Source organism: Vipera berus, assembly GCF_964194415.1.
Source record: "Vipera berus genome assembly, chromosome: 2".
In the NCBI taxonomy this organism is placed as follows: domain Eukaryota; kingdom Metazoa; phylum Chordata; class Lepidosauria; order Squamata; family Viperidae; genus Vipera; species Vipera berus.
The window spans coordinates 81,661,609-81,682,090 of NC_138203.1; the positions used below are offsets into that span (position 1 = coordinate 81,661,609).

At 37.7% G+C, this 20,482-nt stretch overlaps 1 protein-coding gene across 1 annotated transcript in view; it reads left to right on the top strand.

Annotated features, from left to right (window-relative positions):
• The window catches only part of FOCAD (focadhesin), a 156,922-nt gene that overhangs the window by 82,885 nt on the left and 53,555 nt on the right, over positions 1-20,482 (top strand). Inside the window, exons 16-21 of the mRNA XM_081317526.1 lie at positions 543-677; positions 5,043-5,093; positions 6,000-6,083; positions 7,633-7,768; positions 10,242-10,430; positions 11,616-11,737. Coding sequence (XP_081173652.1) covers positions 543-677; positions 5,043-5,093; positions 6,000-6,083; positions 7,633-7,768; positions 10,242-10,430; positions 11,616-11,737 — 717 coding nt within the window. The remainder of the gene's footprint in view (positions 1-542; positions 678-5,042; positions 5,094-5,999; positions 6,084-7,632; positions 7,769-10,241; positions 10,431-11,615; positions 11,738-20,482) is intronic.

Genomic DNA, 20,482 nt, shown 5'->3' on the forward strand with positions numbered 1-20,482 from the left:
CCCGAAGTCCATTCTGGGCCTGGGCAACACAAAATTAGCTACCGGTTCTGCCGAAGTGGTGCGAATCGGCTGAATCCCACCAATGAGTGAGTGCTTTGATGTAAACTAGTTCTGGCTGTGTTTATTTTTCTTATTTGGTACCTTTAATTTCTTTTGCTTACTGTTTTTACCTGTGTCTTGTGTAATGTTGCTTAAATCAAAAGGAAATTGTATGATGGTGTATATGCACATCATTTATGCTTTTCAATCCCAAGACATTGGATACAGCCAGTCTGTTGAAGCTAAAAAGATCTGGATTTCATTAATACCTTTATTATATCTCTGGTAAATATCAGCAGTATAAAATGCACTTAATTTTGGTTAAGCTTTAGTTGCTTACTAATAATTGAGTTTCTATCTGAAACATGGCACATCTGTTTTATAATGAGAGCCTACAAAATGTAATTTTGTAAGTGCTATTTCTAATCCGTGTATCATATATCTTTAAACACACACACAGAGACTGTGTCATGATAAAGGCTGCTTTTGTTTCTTTATTCCAGGTTGTTTGCATTCGTTCTACATGGAATGCACTCTCACCAAAACTGAGCTGTGATACCCGGCCACTTATTTTAAAAACACTCAATGAACTGTTCTCTCTTGTCCCTTCATTAATGGTGAACTCGAGTGAATATGAGGTACGTGTCTCATACTGGCCTATTTTTTTTAATCCATAATTTTAAATAATCCGGCCAAGTTAACACTTCCTTGAAGATTGTTTACGAACACAAGCGAAGGCAACCGAACTGCAGAGCTGAGGCAGCCTTCTAATGACATTATTGGAAAGTGTAGAGCCAGATTTTCTTTGCTCTTTTTCCTTCAACTTTTGAAGGATTGTTATTTTTATAGAGTAGCAGATAACGATCAACCTTGGTTTCCTTCAAAAAAGCTAAGCAGGATTGGACCTCATTAGTATTTGGATAGCACAGCGCTTTGAATTCTCGTGCCAAAGGCAAGGTTAAGAAATATTCCAACAGAAGGCAGTGGCAAACTAATTTTTTTGTTGCCAGTACTCTAAAGGAGACTTTATCTTTACTTTTAAGTAAGATGCATTAAATAAATTGGAGAGTTGAGAATGGGGTCAGAGCGATCATAGAAACTACTCAGGGCCAGAGCTAATGTTTACAGGTATCCTCGATTTACGACCACAATTGAGCCCAAAATTTCTGTTGCTAAGCGAGACAGTTGTTAAGTGCGTTTTGCCCCAAATTTTATTATCTTTTTTGCCACAGTTATTAAGTGAACCACTGCAGTTGCTAAGATAGTAACACGGTTGTTAAGAGAATCTGACTTCCCCATTGACTTTGATTGTCAGAAGGTCGCAAAAGGGGATCACATGACCTTGGGATTCTGCAACTGTCGTAAATATAAGTCAGTTGCCAAGTGTCTAAATTTTGATCACATGACCATGGGGATGCTGCAATGGTCATTAAGTGTGAAAAATAGTCATAGGACATTTTTTCAGTGCTGTTGTAACTTTGGTCACTAAACAAACTGTTGTAAGTCAGGGACTATCTATATCTCTGCTAACATTTCATGGCTGAGTAGTAATTAAATGGAATGGACTGTGAAGAGCTGAAGGTTTTTATAAGCATTTTGTTAAAGTTGAAAGTCTGGCACTTTCATGGAACTATTGAGGATTTCTTAATAAGTTATTAAAAAGGAATCATTTTCCGGAAGAATCAATCTAAATAGGCATTTGCCCTTCATTTTCTCATTGGCTGGAATATATAACCAGTTGAAAATTACTTGAATTTAAAATAGTTTTGTTTGCCACAAGTAAATAAACTACTCCAGATTAGACCAGAAGCTTATCTAGCTCAGCATTTTATTCTAAAGAAGCCATCCTAGATATTTTCATAGATGCAATATGAATGTATTAGCACCCTCTCTTTATGTTGCCTAGCAACTAGTATTCAAAGGCATACTGCATTTTATAAATAATCTGCAAGTAGCTAGGTGGATAACTGTATTCCATATGAATTTGACTGTTAAATGTCTAACAGATTCCAAATGTTCATTTTGCTATGCGTGCTATTTCCTTCTTGAGGTGGTGAAAATCTCCAAATAATTTAACGTTTTGTAACTGGGGAATTTGTACAACACTGTAATCATTTGGGTGGTGCTTTTCTGCATTTCTCCTGCCTGCATTTTTTAAAGTAAATAAGCAAAATTGTACTAATGCTATGCAATTGAACCAAATCCTGTAAAAGTGGCAGTAAGGTATTCAATTTATTTCATAAAATGCCAATCTAATGTGAGAGAGTTATGAAAAAGATAAATTCCATTTTAGACGCCTATATAAAATTTGACTTTTTAATAACAACTGTCTCATAGGTAGATATTTTAATCGAATCAACTATTATAAAATCAGGGTAGTTTTCCTAGTCTACGAACATACACTTCCTATATACAGATAATCCTCGAAGTACAACCACAACTGACCCCCAAATTTCTGTTGCTAAACAAGATTGTTAAATAACTTTTTCCCCATTTATGACTTTTCTTGCCACAGTTCTTCAAAGAATCACTGCAGTTGTTAAGTTAGTAACCTGGTTATTAAGTGAATCTGGCTTCCCCATTAACTTTGTTTGTCAGAAGGTTGCAAAATGTGATCACATAATCCCAGGCCCCTGCAACCATCCTAAATACATGCCTGTTGCCAAACATCCTAATTTTGATCATGTGACCATGGGGATGCTGCAATGGTCATGTGAAAAACAGTCATAAGTCACTTTTTTCAGTACTGCTGTAACTTAGAATGGTCACTAAATGAATGATTGTAAGGTGAGGCCTACCTATATAGAGTTAGGCTGCAATTTGTTTTGTTTTGTCACGATGGAAATAAATTATCTTAAAGCTGAGCAAATAGGATGATTACAGCCTTATATTGAAGTTCATTGGGTCCTGGATCAGCTACTTTACATTGCCATCTCTTATATCAGGGCCCCCCATATCTCTGGGCTGTGGCCCGCTATTGGGCTCTGCCCTATTGGAAACCAGGGCGCTGAAGTGGCAGGCGAGCACGCGAAACTTCATTTATGCATACACGGGATTTAGGTGGCGTGCGTGAAACCATTCCCCTTCACCATGGAAGCCGCTGCCGCCAGTCCGTAGAACCAAAAAGGTTGGGGACTCCTGTCTTAGAATACTCCATAAACATACATTCCGAAGAGCTTGATAAAAAAATCCAGTTAAATATTGAATAAGTTCTAGTGTTACCGTATTTTCCGGCGTATAAGACGACTGGGTGTATAAGACGACCCCCTACTTTTCCTGTTAAATTATAGGGTTTGGGCTATACTCGCCGTATAAGACTACCCCACTGCATACAAAGTCTGCTTGGATTGGGTGGGTCAGCTCTCTCTCCCTCCCTGCCTGCCCAGCCCTCCCTGTCTCCAAGACGCAATTTTTTTTAAAAAAAAATCCCATTTATATCCCACCCTTCTCCGAAGACTCAGGGCAGCTTACAATCTAAAGCACAAATCAATGTGCTTAGCAATGTACAAAGTACACTTCCGGCATCCAGAGCCTGCCTGCGTTTCTTTAACCGCCACATGCTTCCGACTCTCAACAACTTCAGCGTTGTAAACCTTGCTGCTGTTAGTATCCTGGGTGACTCTTCTCCAAACCCCCTCTACCCCAACCTGGGTGAAAACGCTAATGTGCTCCCATTGTGTGCCTATCCCTCTCCAACCAACTGCCCCCCCATCTGTATCTGGCTCCAGCGGGCTCGTCCACACGTCCCAGGGCCGCCGTCCAGCAGTCCCCGGCTCTGGTCCATTTGACACCGACGGAAAACAGCCGGCCCTTGCCTCCAGTGCGCAGGCTATAGCATGCAGTCCCGGCACAGGTCCGTCGGCAGGCAAGGGAACAGCTAGCATGTTTTGTAGTGCCCAGGCTCCCTGTACGGCAAGGCAGACTGGGCTGTCCTCCTGAGTGCCTGCAGGGTCCTCAGCAAAGCCCTGCGATGCAGGCACGTGCAAACGCCATGAAGCAGTTGGTCGTCGGGTTTGCAGAGCCAGGAACTGGCGATCAGCTGATAGTTGGGCTTGCTGATTACGGTCGACCTCCTCCCTTGTTTGTCGGAGCGCCGGGTCATGGAGCGAGCCGTGTGCAGTGGGGAGGGGGGTGAGTAGGTGAAGCAGGGCTTGTTTTTGGAATGAGACCCCCTGTGTAGTGTCGGGCCCGCAGGGCTCGACAACAGACAGCAATTTTGTGATTCTCTCCCCCTTCCTCCCCCCCTATCAATGAGCTGCCGAGGTTGCCTGCGTGTGTGTATGTGTGGAGGGGTGTTGCCCCTAACCCTAACACCCGGCGTATAAGATGACCCCTGACTTTTGAGAAGGTTTTCATGGGTTAAAAAGACGTCTTATATGCCGGAAAATACGGTATATTTTCCCTATCCCCCTCCATTTGCTCTAATGAGCAGAAAGGTGGTTGTGTTAGGGTCATTTGGCTGTATCTTTCATTCGTATTGCACATGCAGTTGCATATATTTAATATAATTATTCTGTCAATGAAAGACTGAGCAGAATGTTTTAATAGGTAACTTCTATGCTTCTAAAAGCATTTAAATCTGTTTACGTGGCTGAAATTGTAACATTGAAAATGTTTTTTGAATTGCCTCTTTAAGAGTACTTAAAGGTCAGCCCCTCCCTCCCAACCTGAAATGGTACTTTGCATTTTTATTATACATCATTGAATATGGGATCTTGAATATAATTTTTGACCTTTGAAATTTTCTCAGTAAGTATAATAAGGACTATTAGTTGTCACTTTGGAGCCAGGTAAATTGCCAAAACCTTTCTTGTTATTTTAAATTAGGCTCCAGTGGCCGCTTAGAAATGCTATTCCCTTGTTACTACCTCGAATAAACTGCTAATCCATAAATTCCTATCTTGGTTTATTCTACAATGTGTTATTTTCTATCATGTTTCCTTGATAAAAAGAACCTTTCCGAATTGGATTTTGTTCTCTCTCTCCCCCATTTGATGTTACAGAAATTTAAAGCTCAAGTTGTCAGTTTCCTATGGAGCCACACACAAAACAAGGTGAGATACTAGAAAATGAACTGGCTTTGGCCAAATACTGGCTCTGCGTAAATATTTTCTGTGTTACATTAAGCACCTAGTTTCTCTGTCCAATCCTACATTTTTTTGACAACATATCGTAATCATGGATATGTGACAAATGCAATCTTTTTTTCTACAAGCACTGCATGCCTTCCTAATTCTTTATTTTATGCCCAGTTATGATTGATCAATGGTATGGATAAACATCCCCACATATCAAGGCCACATAGAGGTCTTGAGTAGTAGAATCATAATAAATGAACTGTGTGGTGGTATGACATGTAACAGGCAAGTCACCATTCTTTATTTCTAAAACATTTATTTCTAAAATATTTTACAGTCAGGATATAAAGCAGTCAATTTATATTTTGACATTTTTTATCATGCCATTAAGTAGTATCTCAGATGTTTACTCCAAAGTCCTACTATGGTATAACGACTGCAGAATAATACAACTTATGTGCTGTAAAAAAATAGATTTTTTTGTTTAGTAATTTTGGGTGATGTGATATTTAATGTGCACTATTTGCTTTTAACCACAAGGTTCAAGACAATTTAGAACGTGGCCTACATTCTCCACTTGACAAATCAATGCTACATTTAACATAGTGTGTGTGTGTGTGTGTGTGTGTGTGTGTGTGTGTGTTTATGTATGTACTATATACATAGTATATACTATGTATATACTATGTATATATAATAACATATATACTATGTTAAATGTAGCATTGATTTGCCAAGTGGAGAATACACACACACACACACACACACACACACACACACACACACATACACACACACACACACACATACATATATACATACAGAATTTTTTTCCTTATCCATCCTTATTTGCAGTGATGTGATGGCAATATTTTTCTTTAGGATTCTCTTGTAGCTATCTCTGCATATAAATCTCTCTCTGAATTTAATTCTGAAGAATACACCATCCTCCATCTTCCTGAACAGGTAGATCTTTCTTACTTTAATTATGGGTGAGTTGTAATCAATAGGAATGTGGAAACAGTGTCCAATCCTTGCTTTGGACATTCAATAATTCATCTGATCTTAATAGGAAAAGGCTCTATAATTGCTATTCCATCTCCTGTATTACAGTATATTCCAGTTGCCTGAACTCACATCTTTCCACCTGTTGCAAGTGGGAGTTTGAAAGCAAAGAGCCTTCTGTAATAATATTAATACTGACTTTATGTAACATAAGAAGGTACAGTATTAATATAGAAAAATGTCTATATGTTGGGTTAAGAGTAGTATTAAAATTGTCATATAATAAAATTAAGCAATAAGTTAAAGGACTAACTGGAATAGTAAACAGTATTACAAATTTATGGATGTTATATTTATAGGGCCCTCTAATTTACATGGTTTTGTGCTTTAAAACATACTATACAAGTGCGTAAAATAAACATTTCCATAAAGGAACTCTAGAGGTGATTCTGGTAAAAGTTAACACAGGCATGAAAATAAAATAAAAATAAACCTTGCAACTCTAACCTGATAACCACAGGTATGCCGATGGCATTATCCCATTGTGAGGATTATAAATATTCAACTGCCTATACGGTGGGTTTCTGTTTATAATGTGAATGTGAATGACCATAAACATATTGTACATCATTTTTAGCTTTAAAAATGTTCCTGGCTACTCTTGTACTCCTTGGAATCTTAGTCTTAATTTTAATCTTAGTCTTGGTGAGTGTTAGGGTACCCTATGGAACAATGAAGATAGCAGAGAAGAGAGATAAACACTGCCTTTCCATCCTCTTGCCTGGCCACATTTTCCTCAATATTTATTTTATTCAATTTAACTTAGGGCCACTTGACTCCAATTGACTTTAGGCGGCTCAGAGCATTAAAGCGAAAGAATAGCATGGGATTTTATGAAAAGGACACAATGTAAAAAGATGCCAACACTGATCAACAATACAAAACTATCAGTTACTCACAAGGGGATCCAACCACTCTAACCCAATACCAGGTCTTTAAAATTATTGACACGATCTTCTTTAATATCTGTGTTCATCAAACTCCTGTGGAAAAAGTTATGAATTTATATTAATTTGTATATGAAACAGCTTATTTTTTTTAAATAATACCCTTTGTATTGACGTTGTGACAACAGAATAAAAAAGACATACAGTATTTCGTGTCTCCAAATCTCTAACAACCTCTCCAATAAGTCTGAGAAATATGTGAGCTCTAGTTTATCGTATGTAAAAGCATCAAACTGAGAAAGGCTGAAGTTTAGTTGCCTCTCCTTTCAGTTGACTTAGGGCAGAGGTAGGCAACCTTGGCGCTTTTATGACTCATGGACTTCAACTCCCAGAATTCCTGAGTCAGCTGTCTCCGGAATTCTGGGAGTTGAAGTCCATGAGTCATAAAAGAGCCAAGGTTGCCTACCCCTGACTTAGGGAAACTTGTTTTCAGTTTTTGAAGTTCGATTCTGTACATTGCATGCTCTCTTTCCCCCCCCCCCCATGGTTTGTCATGCATACAGGCAAGACCAGAATTGGATCAACAAAAAATGGACGTAGAGGAAGAGGAGGGGGAGGAAGAAGAAGAAGCAGATTTGTCGGTGCCTGGCCACTCATATATCAAATTGTTGTTGCTCACTCCTCTTCCTGTCTTACAAGGTACCGCATATTCATAAAAGATGATAATTTATAATAAGGTTGTTTTAAAACTTCATAATATCAAACACATCGTTTCTTAAAATGGTTTCTAAAAGTTCTGTTTGAAAACAGCGCTTTTAGTACAGGTAGTCCTCGACTTACAACAGTCCATTTAGTGAGTGTTCAGAGTTACAGCGGCACTGAAAAAAATGACTTATGACCATTTTTCTCATGATCAAAATTCAGACACTTGGCAACTGACTGATATTTATGACTTTTGCAGTGTCCTGGGGTCATGTGATCCCCTTTTGTGACCTTCTGACAAGCAAATTCAATGGGGAAGCCTGTTTCACTTAACAGCCATGTTATTAATTAACAGCTGTAGTGATTCACTTAACAACTGTGGCAAGAAAGGTCATAATGTTGAGCAAAATTCACTTAACAACTGTCTTGCTTAGCAATAGAAATTTTGGGCTCAATTGTGGTTGTACGTTGAGGACCACTTGTATAACTAAAATAGACCAAGCAATCATGCTGTGAAGAAATGAGATCCAAGCAGTAATCATCTTCACACATACCCATTATCAGCTTGCAGAGGTATTTGTTTTATAAAGTTGGCGAGCTGGAAATGGGACATAGAGTTGAAGGAGGCAATAAACTCAATTCAGGTTTGACGTTTCATGAGTGAATTGAAATAGAGTTAGGGTGAAAGCTTAAGATGTATCTCTAACTTTTGTTTCCAGTTGTTTAGAAATCAAGCACAAATATGTACTCCTAACAAGTTTTTATTTACCTGCAAAGCAGTAGAATTGCAGCAAGGTTCTTAAAGGGAAACTTCGTTCTCTTATGGGAAAAACACAGCCACAATTTGTGAATCTGGAACAGAATCTGATATAAATATTGTCTTGGTCCATGTCAGGGCCTGGTTTTCAGCTGATTCTAACGTGTGTGTGATGAATGTGCTTAAATTTGTATGTGTGTGGAAAAAGGTACCAAGTGTTCAAGACAATATTTAGTCAATAGAATTCCTAACAATAATCCCTAACCTTGGTGTCATTTATCAACCTGAGGAATGCTAAATAGTTTGGTTTAAATAGTTATAAAAGAAATTATTCTGGATAACATTTCTAAGTAATGTCCATTGGAATGTCTGGATAAGGAGTTTTTCCTCTGTTCCTTTATGTAGATAAAGAAAGGCTCCTGCTATTAAATTGTTTTATATGAATTTGTGTCAGTTGTCCAAAAATATGTAGTTAATAGGAGCAAGTAGTGCCCCTCGAAGGAATGTTTGACAAATCCTGTTTAGGCAGTGTGGAAAAAAAATTGCAAGAAATAACCAAAGTATTCTTAAATAGAATTCTTAAATTGATCTATTCTTATGTAGATTTAGTTTTATGGTTTTGTTATTTTTTTGATCTGCTAGTAGATTTGAAAACTTGTCCTAGTCCTTCTGACGCTTCCCTTTGGCTGTTGTTAATAGGCAGGAAGAGGGGTGGGAGAATGGGTAGTGTTCAGGAGAATAGATGGAATAAGAAAAGATTGGAGGATAAAAAGCCAAGGCATTTCAGAGTCTGACTGGATTTTGTTAACTGATTTGTGACACTTTGTGTGTGTCTGGCTTGCAGGAATGAGTATACGAATAATTTTCGGTCAATACTAGCTCCAGTTTATAAGATACAGAGCACTGTATCTGTTTTAAGAAAAACTGTGCATTGGATCCACCCAGCTAACGAGAAAAAGTTGTTTATAGCTTTCCCTGTGAATGAAAAATTGTAATTTCTCATTATATAATAACAAAAAAACATGTATAGATTGTTAAACCTAACAAATGTTGTCTTACTTTACCTACTGATGATGAAGCAATGAGTGGTGTGCCCTGCTGTAGTCCCTCTGACTTCGTTTGCCCTTGCATTTCAGCTTCCCAGTTATAACAATTGTTTAAAATTTCATCCGTTAAACATACCATCAAGCCCCCAGCTTTGCTATCCTCGATCAACCTAACCATGTTGCACCTATTTATTTTTCAGTATCTTGTCTTGGAATTGTTTTCTTTTAAATCACATCAAGCATCGTGTAGCTCTAGGCTGGGATTTTTTTGGCTGATGTAAGGTAAAAGTCACTTGTGTTGTTTCAAATTGGAGACCTCATTCAGACGGTCAGACAAAGGGTCCATTGATCAACATAGAAGACATTTTGGGCTGTTTGTTTTTGTTCCTGAGCTGGAACATCTGACACCATTTATTGAAGGCTTCCTGAGGTGACATTTTGAGTGAGAGGTGAATATGAAGTCTTGCTTAGGAGTTACAGAAACCATGACCTTGAAGCTGCGGTTGAATATGGAGTTACCACTTATTTCAATATAACATTCCCAGATAATCGTGGTGGTTCTGCTTTGGTTGGGTGGTTCTGGTTTTCTCCAGTCAATCACCTTTTGTTTTCTTTCTTTCCCCTCACTGCCTTTTCACTTCTTCCCCTCCCCCTCCCCCCACTTCAGCTTTCGAAGAGTTTGCAGCATCACTTGTGAAAGAAGAGATGGCTAACATGCCTCGTGGAATATACCATTCTGCACTGAGGGGTAATGCTGTGCGTTCAGACCATGGGAAGACACTATCAAGTGTTCCAAACTTTATGCTGAAAATGCATGAAAGGAACAAGCAGCCGGGGCTGAAACCTGGCCTGGCAGGTGAGTTTCCCTGTGGACAAGGAGAGGCCTTTATTTGGTAAAGATTCTTGCAACGCCCCTTTTGTTTACCTAATGACTTTATTTTTATGTCACTCAGAGAGGCATTTGTAAATTTAAAACATTTAAATGTCACAATTGGCATAATAACTTGACATTCAGAATAAATACCATGTATGCCTTGCGTCTTTTTAAAAAAAAATAAGAACAGGGCACAATCACCCAGTAACACTTGTCTACTAAGTGTTTCTAGTCCAATGCTCTGATTACTAAGAGCAGGGATTTTAAAAAGCCACAATTTTAAAAAGCCTGAAAAGTAAGTTATTTGAGTGGCTTAAAAGCCTTAAAACATATTGCACATAAAGCATTCTACAGTTGAAGTGTCACTCAAAATAATCTTCTAGTTTGTTACCTATAAAGCTTATAGGGTTTAGTTACTTGAGGGACTGGCTAGTCAATTTGATCCTATAGGGTTGGCACTCTCTGGATTCGATTAAATTAAAGTAAATTAAATAATGTCATCTTTTAGGACCCTGGAAGCATACAGTACTTCTCTGTAGTAGCAGTTGCCCTCTGGAATGAAGTTTCTCCTGAGGTCGAGATGACCCTGCCACTCTGCTGTTATTCAAAAGAGTGCTGAAGACCTGGCTCTTCATCCAGGCCATGTATTATCCAATGCACCAATTATTAAATATTCCAATGGCACCCAGTGAAGGTTGTAAAAAAGCAACATGGTTCATGAGAATAGGTAGCTAATAGGGGTAATTTTTTTGTAATAAAATGTCTTTGGGAGATGATCAAGCTTTCCTCTTGTGCCCATGTTGACTTGAAATAGATCAGGTTTCCAAGTCCATTCATGGATGCATTCTAGAATTAATTTGCTATAAGAAAAGTGAGTCTTGAGCCTCTTCTACACCTTGGAGAAGAAGAAGAAGAAAAATCTGCTCTCCATATTAAGCTAATTAGGTAGAACTAGACCATGATCAGTTGGTGCTTTGGTAAATGATACACTGAAAAGAAAATCGGTAATTTGCATCTCCCCTTTAAGAAATAATTACCTTTTTTTTTCCTGAAATCCCAGTTTTCAACTTTTCTGAATTACAGCTTTAGGTAATTTTACAATAATGTTAACATATGTTTCTGGAACATCTATCAGCAATTTAATGCATATATAAACCCTTTTTTCAGCTGGCATGTTACTAAGTTATGATCTTCCAATCCATGTGGGCAAAGACGGAAAACCTATCAATCGGTTTTTAGCCAGCAGGGGGCGAAACTTCCACCAGATGTTTATTGCTCTCATCCATGAGGTAAATGGTGCCGTTCTCCTCCTTTTTGTATAACCATTCAAAGCATTTATTTCCCTACCTGAGCTTCCATTTGCTTATATTTAATTATGAAATGGTAGCTGCAAGCAATGTGCTGTTGTAATTTGCTCTTAATTAAGTAAACTTAAGGAGGTTGGAAAGCATAAATTCATCTAATGAAATGCTCTCCGAGTTGAAGTGCTTTCACTAAAACATTATGCAATTCAGAGCGTCAGAGTTTTCTCTTCCAACTCTTTTAAACAATTTTGCTTAAGCAGCTGACAGTTCCAGGCTTGCCTGAAAAACAATTAGGGGATGGCAACCTATGGAGTCACCCATATGCCTTGTTACTACTGTATAATAATAACAACACGTATATCTCTTCATTGTTCTCAGCATCCTAGGATATTATATTAATATAACTGATTTTTGTGCACTAAAGTTTTATAAACTGAAGCTATAACTTTCCTGCATGAAATATGATTTAAGGCAGGGACAAAAATAATACGAGAAGGATATATAATTAAATATAATGCTTATACCACTTACAACAACTGATTTTCAGAAATTGCAGAGAGCAGATAGAAGAGTATGAAAGCATGTGAAGGGTATGTTGGCATTTCTGTCAGATTGCATCAAACTGCTATATTATTGCTGCTATTTTTATAACTGGAGGAAGGTTCTGAGCAAGCTAACTATGTAAAATTATTTCCTGTCTGTTCTGACATTTGAATGGCAGCTTGGTTGCCAGGAAGAATTTTACATCTACCTCTATTTGGATAATGGGTACTCTGCAGGTTAAGGAAGAGTTACTGAAGACTATTTTGAATTGTACTCAACTTTATGAAAGTAGACAAACTTTTGAAGAAGAGTTTTTATTTTATTTTATTTATTTTATTTAACATTTCTTAAACTGTAGTAAATATTAGAGCAGCTTGTGCCATCCAGAAAGGCTGGAAATGTAACTCTCAGGATCCCTTAAATTAGCCACCAAGCCTGAAAATTCTTAGAGTTGTACTTCCGATAATTTTGGAGGGCACAAATTTGGGAAGGTGGCATTAAATAATTGTCACTCCATTTCTCCCTTTTTTTTCCAGAACGCACAGCACATGATAACATAATTGCATTCTAAATTTTACTATTCTCTTGTCATTGATTCTGTGATAGATCTAAAGAATTCCAAGTTCAGAAGCAGTAATTAAATCTGTAACCCTGCAGAATGCTGTGCTTATAGATCATTAGGATGCAACATTGCAACTATTCTTCTGAAATTACTATTTAAAAACAAAATCTAAACCAGTGACTCTTCTCTTAGTCCTTTATGGGTCTATGCACAATTCTGAGGTAAAATAATGCAGAGATCAGTCTGGGATAAAATACGTACTTTTAAAAATCTAAATAATCTGGCACAGGGATCTTGCTTTCGTATTAACAGCACCTATCACTATTAACAGTACCTATCACTTCTCAGTTTTCAGCTGAAGAGTGTAGAATTTATTCCTGTACTCTGTCTGTTTTGACTAGCTTGTACAGTACTCCAAGTTCTAACCTTCTTAGTTTTCACACTTTCCTGGATTGTTGAAAGATGTCAGTGGCTCAGCTTTCCAACTCAATGTACAATGCTTGGATATTAGTTCTCAGTCATTAGTAAAAGCCATGTGGCCTCTTTTTTTTTGGAGAATCCACTAATAATTAGGTTCTGAAATCTGTCTGTTTTGTTACTTCTTCAGTAAGCCTCACTTCACAGAGGCAAATTTCTGACAATAATTTCAAAGTATCTGTTTTCCCCATATACTTTATATATTATATAGTCCTAAATTGACTTCTGTTAAGATTAGCAGAAAAGATTATTTTTATGTTGCTTACAATGCCTTTGGTAGGAAAATTGCATAAAAATAAGTTTATTTCCTGATTTATTTAATTTCTGAAAAGTTTTGCATCTATTAGGACAAGACAACTGACAGCACCAAAATATAATAGAGAACAATTGAGAAGTAATAAAATGGAAGAGTGAACATTAAAATAATTGTAAAACAGTGTATAGTCCTGATTGAAAATATAGGTTTTAACTCTGTTGTTTGAAAGCAGGCGAAATAAATGGAAGAACAATGCAGCTCTTGATAAATGTGTTCCCAGGCTTGGATGCAATGTAGGACTTTGAAATTTTTGTTTGTTTGTTTGGCACCCGTCTCATGACAAATGACTCTGTGCAGCTTACAGCATAAAAGTGAAATGAAAATCTTGATTTCTACTCAGGAAATAATTGTCGATTGCTTGTAACTGCAATAAAAGTTTAAAATCTGCCACTGGATGAATCTGTTAAATTTTGACCATGGCAAGATTTCTGCTACATTCCAGACTCCTCCTCCACATTATGTACTTCAGATAGAAAGGCAAGGAGATAAACTAAGTTAATACTTAGCAGTAATAGGAAGCCTTGGTGGAGCAGTGGGCTAATGCCTCCTTAAGTAACACCAGCTGCCTGCAATTAGTGCAGGTTCGAGTCCCACCAGGCTCAAGGTTGACTCAGCCTTCCATCCTTCCGAGGTAGGTAAAATGAGGACCCAGATTGTTGGGGGCAATAAGCTGACTTTGTAATAATGCCGCTTGGGGGGGGGGGGCGAAAGCCCTAATAAGCAGGCATATACATAGAATAAAGGCTACTGCTAAGCACATTGGTTTGTGCTTTAGAATTGTAAGCCGCCCTGAGTCTTCGGAGAAAGGCGGGAGATAAATGGGATTAAAATAAAATAAAATAAAATAAAATAAAATAAAATAAAATAAAATAAAATAAAATAAAATAGGAATTAGCCAGCAATTGATCCATTCCAGAATGAAAAATAAGCTCCAGTTCTTGGAGACTGTTTTTGCTTATGAATAGGGCTAGTTAGAAGGATTATTGGGCTCTAGATTGCTAGCTTCAAAAGGAAAACCAAAACTTACTTTAAATATAATCAACTGAATAAATCTGTCTGACTCATCCAAAATGTTTTATTAATTGCCCTGAACTTCTGTGTAGTCTTACACTGTTCTGAACCAGCCCTCTTCTGGCCTTGTAATAAGGCAAACCCCTATTCAGAAAGAAGAGACTGGAGAGCGTCCAAGGCTAAAAGGCATCTGCCAAGATTTATTACGCAGTTAACAAAAACACTAGAGCTTGTCTTCTCAAGCGGAAAAGTTGCTTTCAGCAACCAGCCCCTCCCCAAACACTCCTTTTATAGAGAGCTCAGGGCGTGGTCTCCCTGTGCCTCCTCCCGAGGAGTCCCGCAGCCTTTCTTTGTTTGTTCCTGCTCGACTGCCTCCTGCGTCGGGCGTCCTTGAACAGGGCCAGCTGTGGGTCATCTTCCTCCGCACTCTCGGGCTCACGCAGCTGAGAAGAGGTCCCCGGCTGAGGGCTCTGCAAAGCCTCCAAACCATCATCAGCCGGTTCGTTTCCCTCCTCCCCCTCATCTGAGTCATCCGATACATCGGAGCCGGCTGTCGGACCCACAGGCTGGCCCTGAGTCACAACATACACTTTCTATAGGAGATTCTTATTTAAGAATCACTTTGAACTGTGAGATGGACGGAAAATAAATTGATAATAATAAATATTTTTTTTTGCCACAAACTCGTTTTGTAATTTTCTATCAACCACAAAAAAGATCTTTCTTTTCTCCTTCAGAGTTTAGAATATATTTTTATCTTACAAAAAGAAATGTCTGTATTCTATTTCATAGGTTCAAGGCTTTTGTTTGTTTCATGTGGTGCTAAATTTCCTATTGGCTTGACAGGCATTTAGAAATACACATGTCTGTATTAAATTTGAATCAGAGGAAAAATAAAATAATGAGAGAGAAGAGTGTTTTGCATATGCTGTTCTAAGCTTTGGAAACATCATTCATAACTATTCATTTGTGTGGTAATTTTTCTGTAGGATGCAAGATGTTAAGATGAAATCTTGCTCCTGATATAGCTTAATAAAAGTTATTTGAAATGGTAATTTCATTTTCAGAAACAAATTTTTCTTTGGCAAAAAAGTAGCCAGCTTTCTTGCAGCTGCAGGTACAATATTTGCAAAATAACATTTCATTTCTACTGCTTTTCTTGATAAAATAACAAACATGTCTAACTGAATGAATGAAAGGCAAAAAAAAGGAAGGAATATGTTTTTTTTAAAGAAAGGGGTGCAGTGGGGTCAAATAATGCCACATTAGAAATATTTGAGAAAGGCTCTCAGTTGATTCCTTAATTTGAAAGATTTAATATGATATCTCTGTGACAATGGGAGTCAGCTCTCTGCCATTTTGGTATTCTTCATTATTGTTAAAAACTGTAATGCTTTATTTTACAAGATTTAAATACCGCCCTAATCCAAACATTCTGGACAGTACTCAGTACAAATTAACTTTCATTCCTTTCCACATGAATAATACGAATTTTGCATTTTGTATTGCATTAGTTATGAAGCTCTAATGTCTTTGGACACCAGGAATCAACAGCCTAGAGCTGTCTGGATCTTGAAAACTTTATTTCTGATCAGCATTAGTAAACATGGCTTACTAAGCAGTGTAACACCCAAAGAGGAACAAAACTGCCTATCAGTTACATGCAATCAGTTCAGGCAAGTAACGTCTGCAAGAAAACAACCATGTTCAGAGAGCACCAAGGACTCCACAGATTAAACAATGCTTGTGGAGTTTTCTCCCAAAAGGAAGTGTAAGAACTGAGATTCCAGGAAGAAGTCTAGCACACTGATGTGGGAGCTGCTGACAGATACCCCATGCTTCCTCCTTGCTACTTCATGATAAATAACTTAAGCCTGTAAAGATGTTTTCAAACAATTCCTAGACGCTCCAGCCTGCATGGAAGGTTTTAGAAATGCTGAGAATTACAGTACAATAATATGTGGAGGGGCTCAAATTGAAATTCAAGGTGCTGGTGATGACCTATAAAGCCCTAAATGGCTTGGGTCCGGGATATCTGAGGGAGCACCTGCTGCCGGCATCAAGTTCCCTTCGTCCTGTGCGCTCCCACAGGGAGGGTCTTCTCAGTGTACCGCAGGTAAAAGATTGCCGGCGGACAATACCCAGGGGGAGGGCCTTCTCAGTGGGTGTGCCGGCCCTTTGGAACCAGCTGCCTGTAGAGCTTAGAACTGCCCCTGACCTGAAGACCTGGCTTTTTGAGCTCTCTGGCCTGGACTGAGGGTATTAATTGGGGTTTTAATTGGTTTTTAACTAAGATTTTTATATTCAAGGTTTAATATAATCATTTTAATTGTTTTAAATTTTGTAATTGTGGTATTGTTTCTTTTAAAAACCTTGTGAACCGCCCTGAGTCCTACGGGAGAAGGGCGGTATATAAGTCTAATAAACTAAACTAAACTAAACTAAATTGCCCATTCCTAAAGTTTTTTAGTTCCTCTGAATACAATGTTTTCCTTTAGTCTATATAATAAGCTCCTTTTGAATTCATGTAGGTAACCATTTTTCAGATATTATTGCACTGATGCCTTTTAATTATAACATCTACCCACGCCCACATATCCATACATATACACATACTTTCTTAAGATAAAATAGTTCTATGATATGACAGCTTTAGCATTATTATTTTATAAGAAACCCATTCAACATGTTGCTTTTGGACATGAATTATTGTCCTTTATTTATCAAAACATCTATGTAGAGGTTTCTCATGAGTTTTAAATTTTTTTACTGTTTTTCTCTTTTGTGAAGTTCTTTATTAGTTCTGGAAGAATTTATTGAGGAACTTCTTAATTTTACTTGCAGAGGAGAATCCATAGGGTATGCTTGAAAGATACTCAAAAGTTAATTTAGCAGCAGTTAAATTAGTTCTTTTCAATATGTAGAGTTTTGTAGCTGGGATTGGAATGTAAATTGCATGCAGAGAAGCTTATAATAGTTACTTTCTAAATGAATTTTTAAGTGGCGTTTTTATTAAGAGATGCATCTGAAGACACTATTTTCAGTGAAAAGTGTAAAACTAAAGACTGCTACTTTAAAATTATGTTTTGTGTTTCTTGGGCATGTACAGTAAATAACGGATGTCACTGTAAGGAAGAATGCTCATGTTATATACAAAACATATGGGCATATTCACACAATGAATGAGATATTTTATCTAGTGAGCATTTAAGCTTGGCTAACATGGTTAAATATGGTGTGAAGAGCATATGTATGTATCATGTTTACATACCCATATCCAACCGATACAATAATCATTATCAGATGTAGTTATTTGGATAAAACTTGTTAGATTGTACAGTGTCTGTCAATAGGAATTGCTATAGTATATAAAGCATCTTTCACATTGTTTAGAATTTATTTTCTGTTAAAGACAGACATATAGTTGTATCAGCAGAAATCTGTTTGAAGTTGTGTATTCTTCACATTACTAAGTGCTAACTTGCTGTTTTATTGTTTGGTAAATAAGTTGTGGCAGTGCTCCTTAGAAAAGAATATTCCAATATCAGTATATCTTTTGGTCAACTATTCCAACTAGGGGCGCCTTGAAAGGGTCTTCAAAGAACCCTCCTCTATAGGTTAGACAAACCAACAATTATCTTAATACGTTTCAACAGTTACAAATCATCATTTTGAGGAGTAAGTTTCTGCCCTCTCAGTGAGGGTTTGATTAAGAGTCACCTGACTTCTAACTTGTCATAAAGGAGCTGGTACCGTGGTCGATATTTATAGTTGTGTGCAAAAGTTAAGACACCCCTGGTAAACAGAAGCTGACCCAGTCTCTTCGTGGTAGAAAGTCAAACATGCCATCTTTCTGCAAATTTGAATGCATACAGTGCTCACTATTTGTATGTAGTTGCTTACAGATTCAGAATAAGAAAACATTGAACACAGCAGGTATAAAATTTGAATATGTTTTTGGTCAATACTATGTAATACCTCCTTTGGCTGAAAGATACAATGGACAATGCCATAGTTAAAAAGGTTCCAGAACAAGCAGCAATACCTGTTTTATGCTCAACATTAATTACCTTACCAAGAGGTTCAAGATTGTTTCTGTCTCCAAATCAGAACTGAACTCAGATTAGAAAGGATCATATATATATATATATATATTCTAAAATACTTAACACATATCTCCCTTGCCTCTCAGCTAGCAAAGCGAGAAAGAGCCTGTGGCTTAGAGGTTAAAACAACTGCCTATTGTGCAATCGGCCCAGGTTCGAATCTCAGAAGGGTATGGCTGACTGATGAGAACAAATGAGTTTGAAATGGCCAAAGTCTCTTCTTTGTTAGCAATCCAAAAAATTTACACAAATAATGAGTTGTCACAGTTGTGACTACAGCTTGTGGATGGCCTTAGATTAGCCTGATACAGGCAATAAGGTTTGGCCTGTATTTGGGCCTGGCAAGGTATTCTAAAATACTTAACAAATACTATGTATGTATGTATGTATGTATGTATGTATGTATCTCCAAGAAGTTTGTTATATCACTGCTTTAGAATTTAGCAAAGATTGTGACTTCTGGACAAAAAAAAATGGTGGCCTGAAAATGGCTCTGCGAAAAGTGGAGTCAATGATGTGGCGAAGAACGAAAAGCTGTCATGCAGGCTGCCTCTCTCTGAATCTCTGCAGAAGTTACAGCCTGAGGGGTTTCACAAGTAGTTCTGGTTGCTTTCATCTGACCATGGCGGAGAGTGAAACAAAACTTAGGCTTCCCCCCTCATTTATAGTCCAATTCCGTAATATTTTATTTATTATTAGTTGATTATTTTTATCAGGGAAATGTTTTGCAAAATATTACAGTTATATCAGTGCCTCTTCCATAATGTTACTTTATTCACTGGAAGACACCTGCCTTGTTCTAATGATAGATGTATGTCTTGATCCCGAAATCTCATTCCTTTTCCTAAAACAAGACATTATTGATTCAGGCTTTCTGACCAGTAAGAGGATTTGGCTTCAGAAGCATCTCTTTGAGTCTCAACTAGCTCAAAACCTCCTTAGAGGGAAGGGGGGGGAAGGGAAACAGCACCACCCTGAGACTAATTCCAATTGTGGTCTTGAGGGAGACACATCTCCACTCTCTCAAATATTAAAATCTTCATCATACCAAAGTCAACTTAGTACTGATCAAGATTAGATCCTGTTTAGGATGTGATTAAAAAACAAATGAAAGCCAAAATCCTATATAGGATTCAGTGAGAGGCTGTCCACGTGTAATTTTCTGACTTTCAATAGCTCCCCACTTCCCTGTCCCTTTCCCATATTGGAGCTCTCCATGGTGCTGTCTATTTTTGTTGTTCCTTTTCAAAAATATGAACGTGAATAATCTGAACATAGCCATCCACATTTGCATCCTGACCCAGATAAAGTTGCTAACATTCTAAACTAAACAACTCGATCCCTTAGTGCTCAGTAATCCAAACAATATGTAATAAATGTATGGACCACCCTTTGAGCCTTTACTGGCTTAATGCTAAGTCCTTTTCCATTGTTACACTAATTATCTACTCAAACACTGCTGTCAGCTGCCCACAAAATCAAAACCTGGACTTCATGCAGTATGAGAGGGTGCTTGGGAGTGATTATGTCAACTGCTGTCAACTGTTGCCGTATCCCTGTTCCACAGATCAACCAGATTTTCATCAAGTTCACCATGGCTTGTGGCAGGAGAATCTAATAATTTTCAAAGGCCATGTTAATAACCCCTTTTCCATTCCTGTGCAAAGTTTATGAGTAGTGATCCATCAATAAAGCGGTTCTTTTGAACTTCTCGT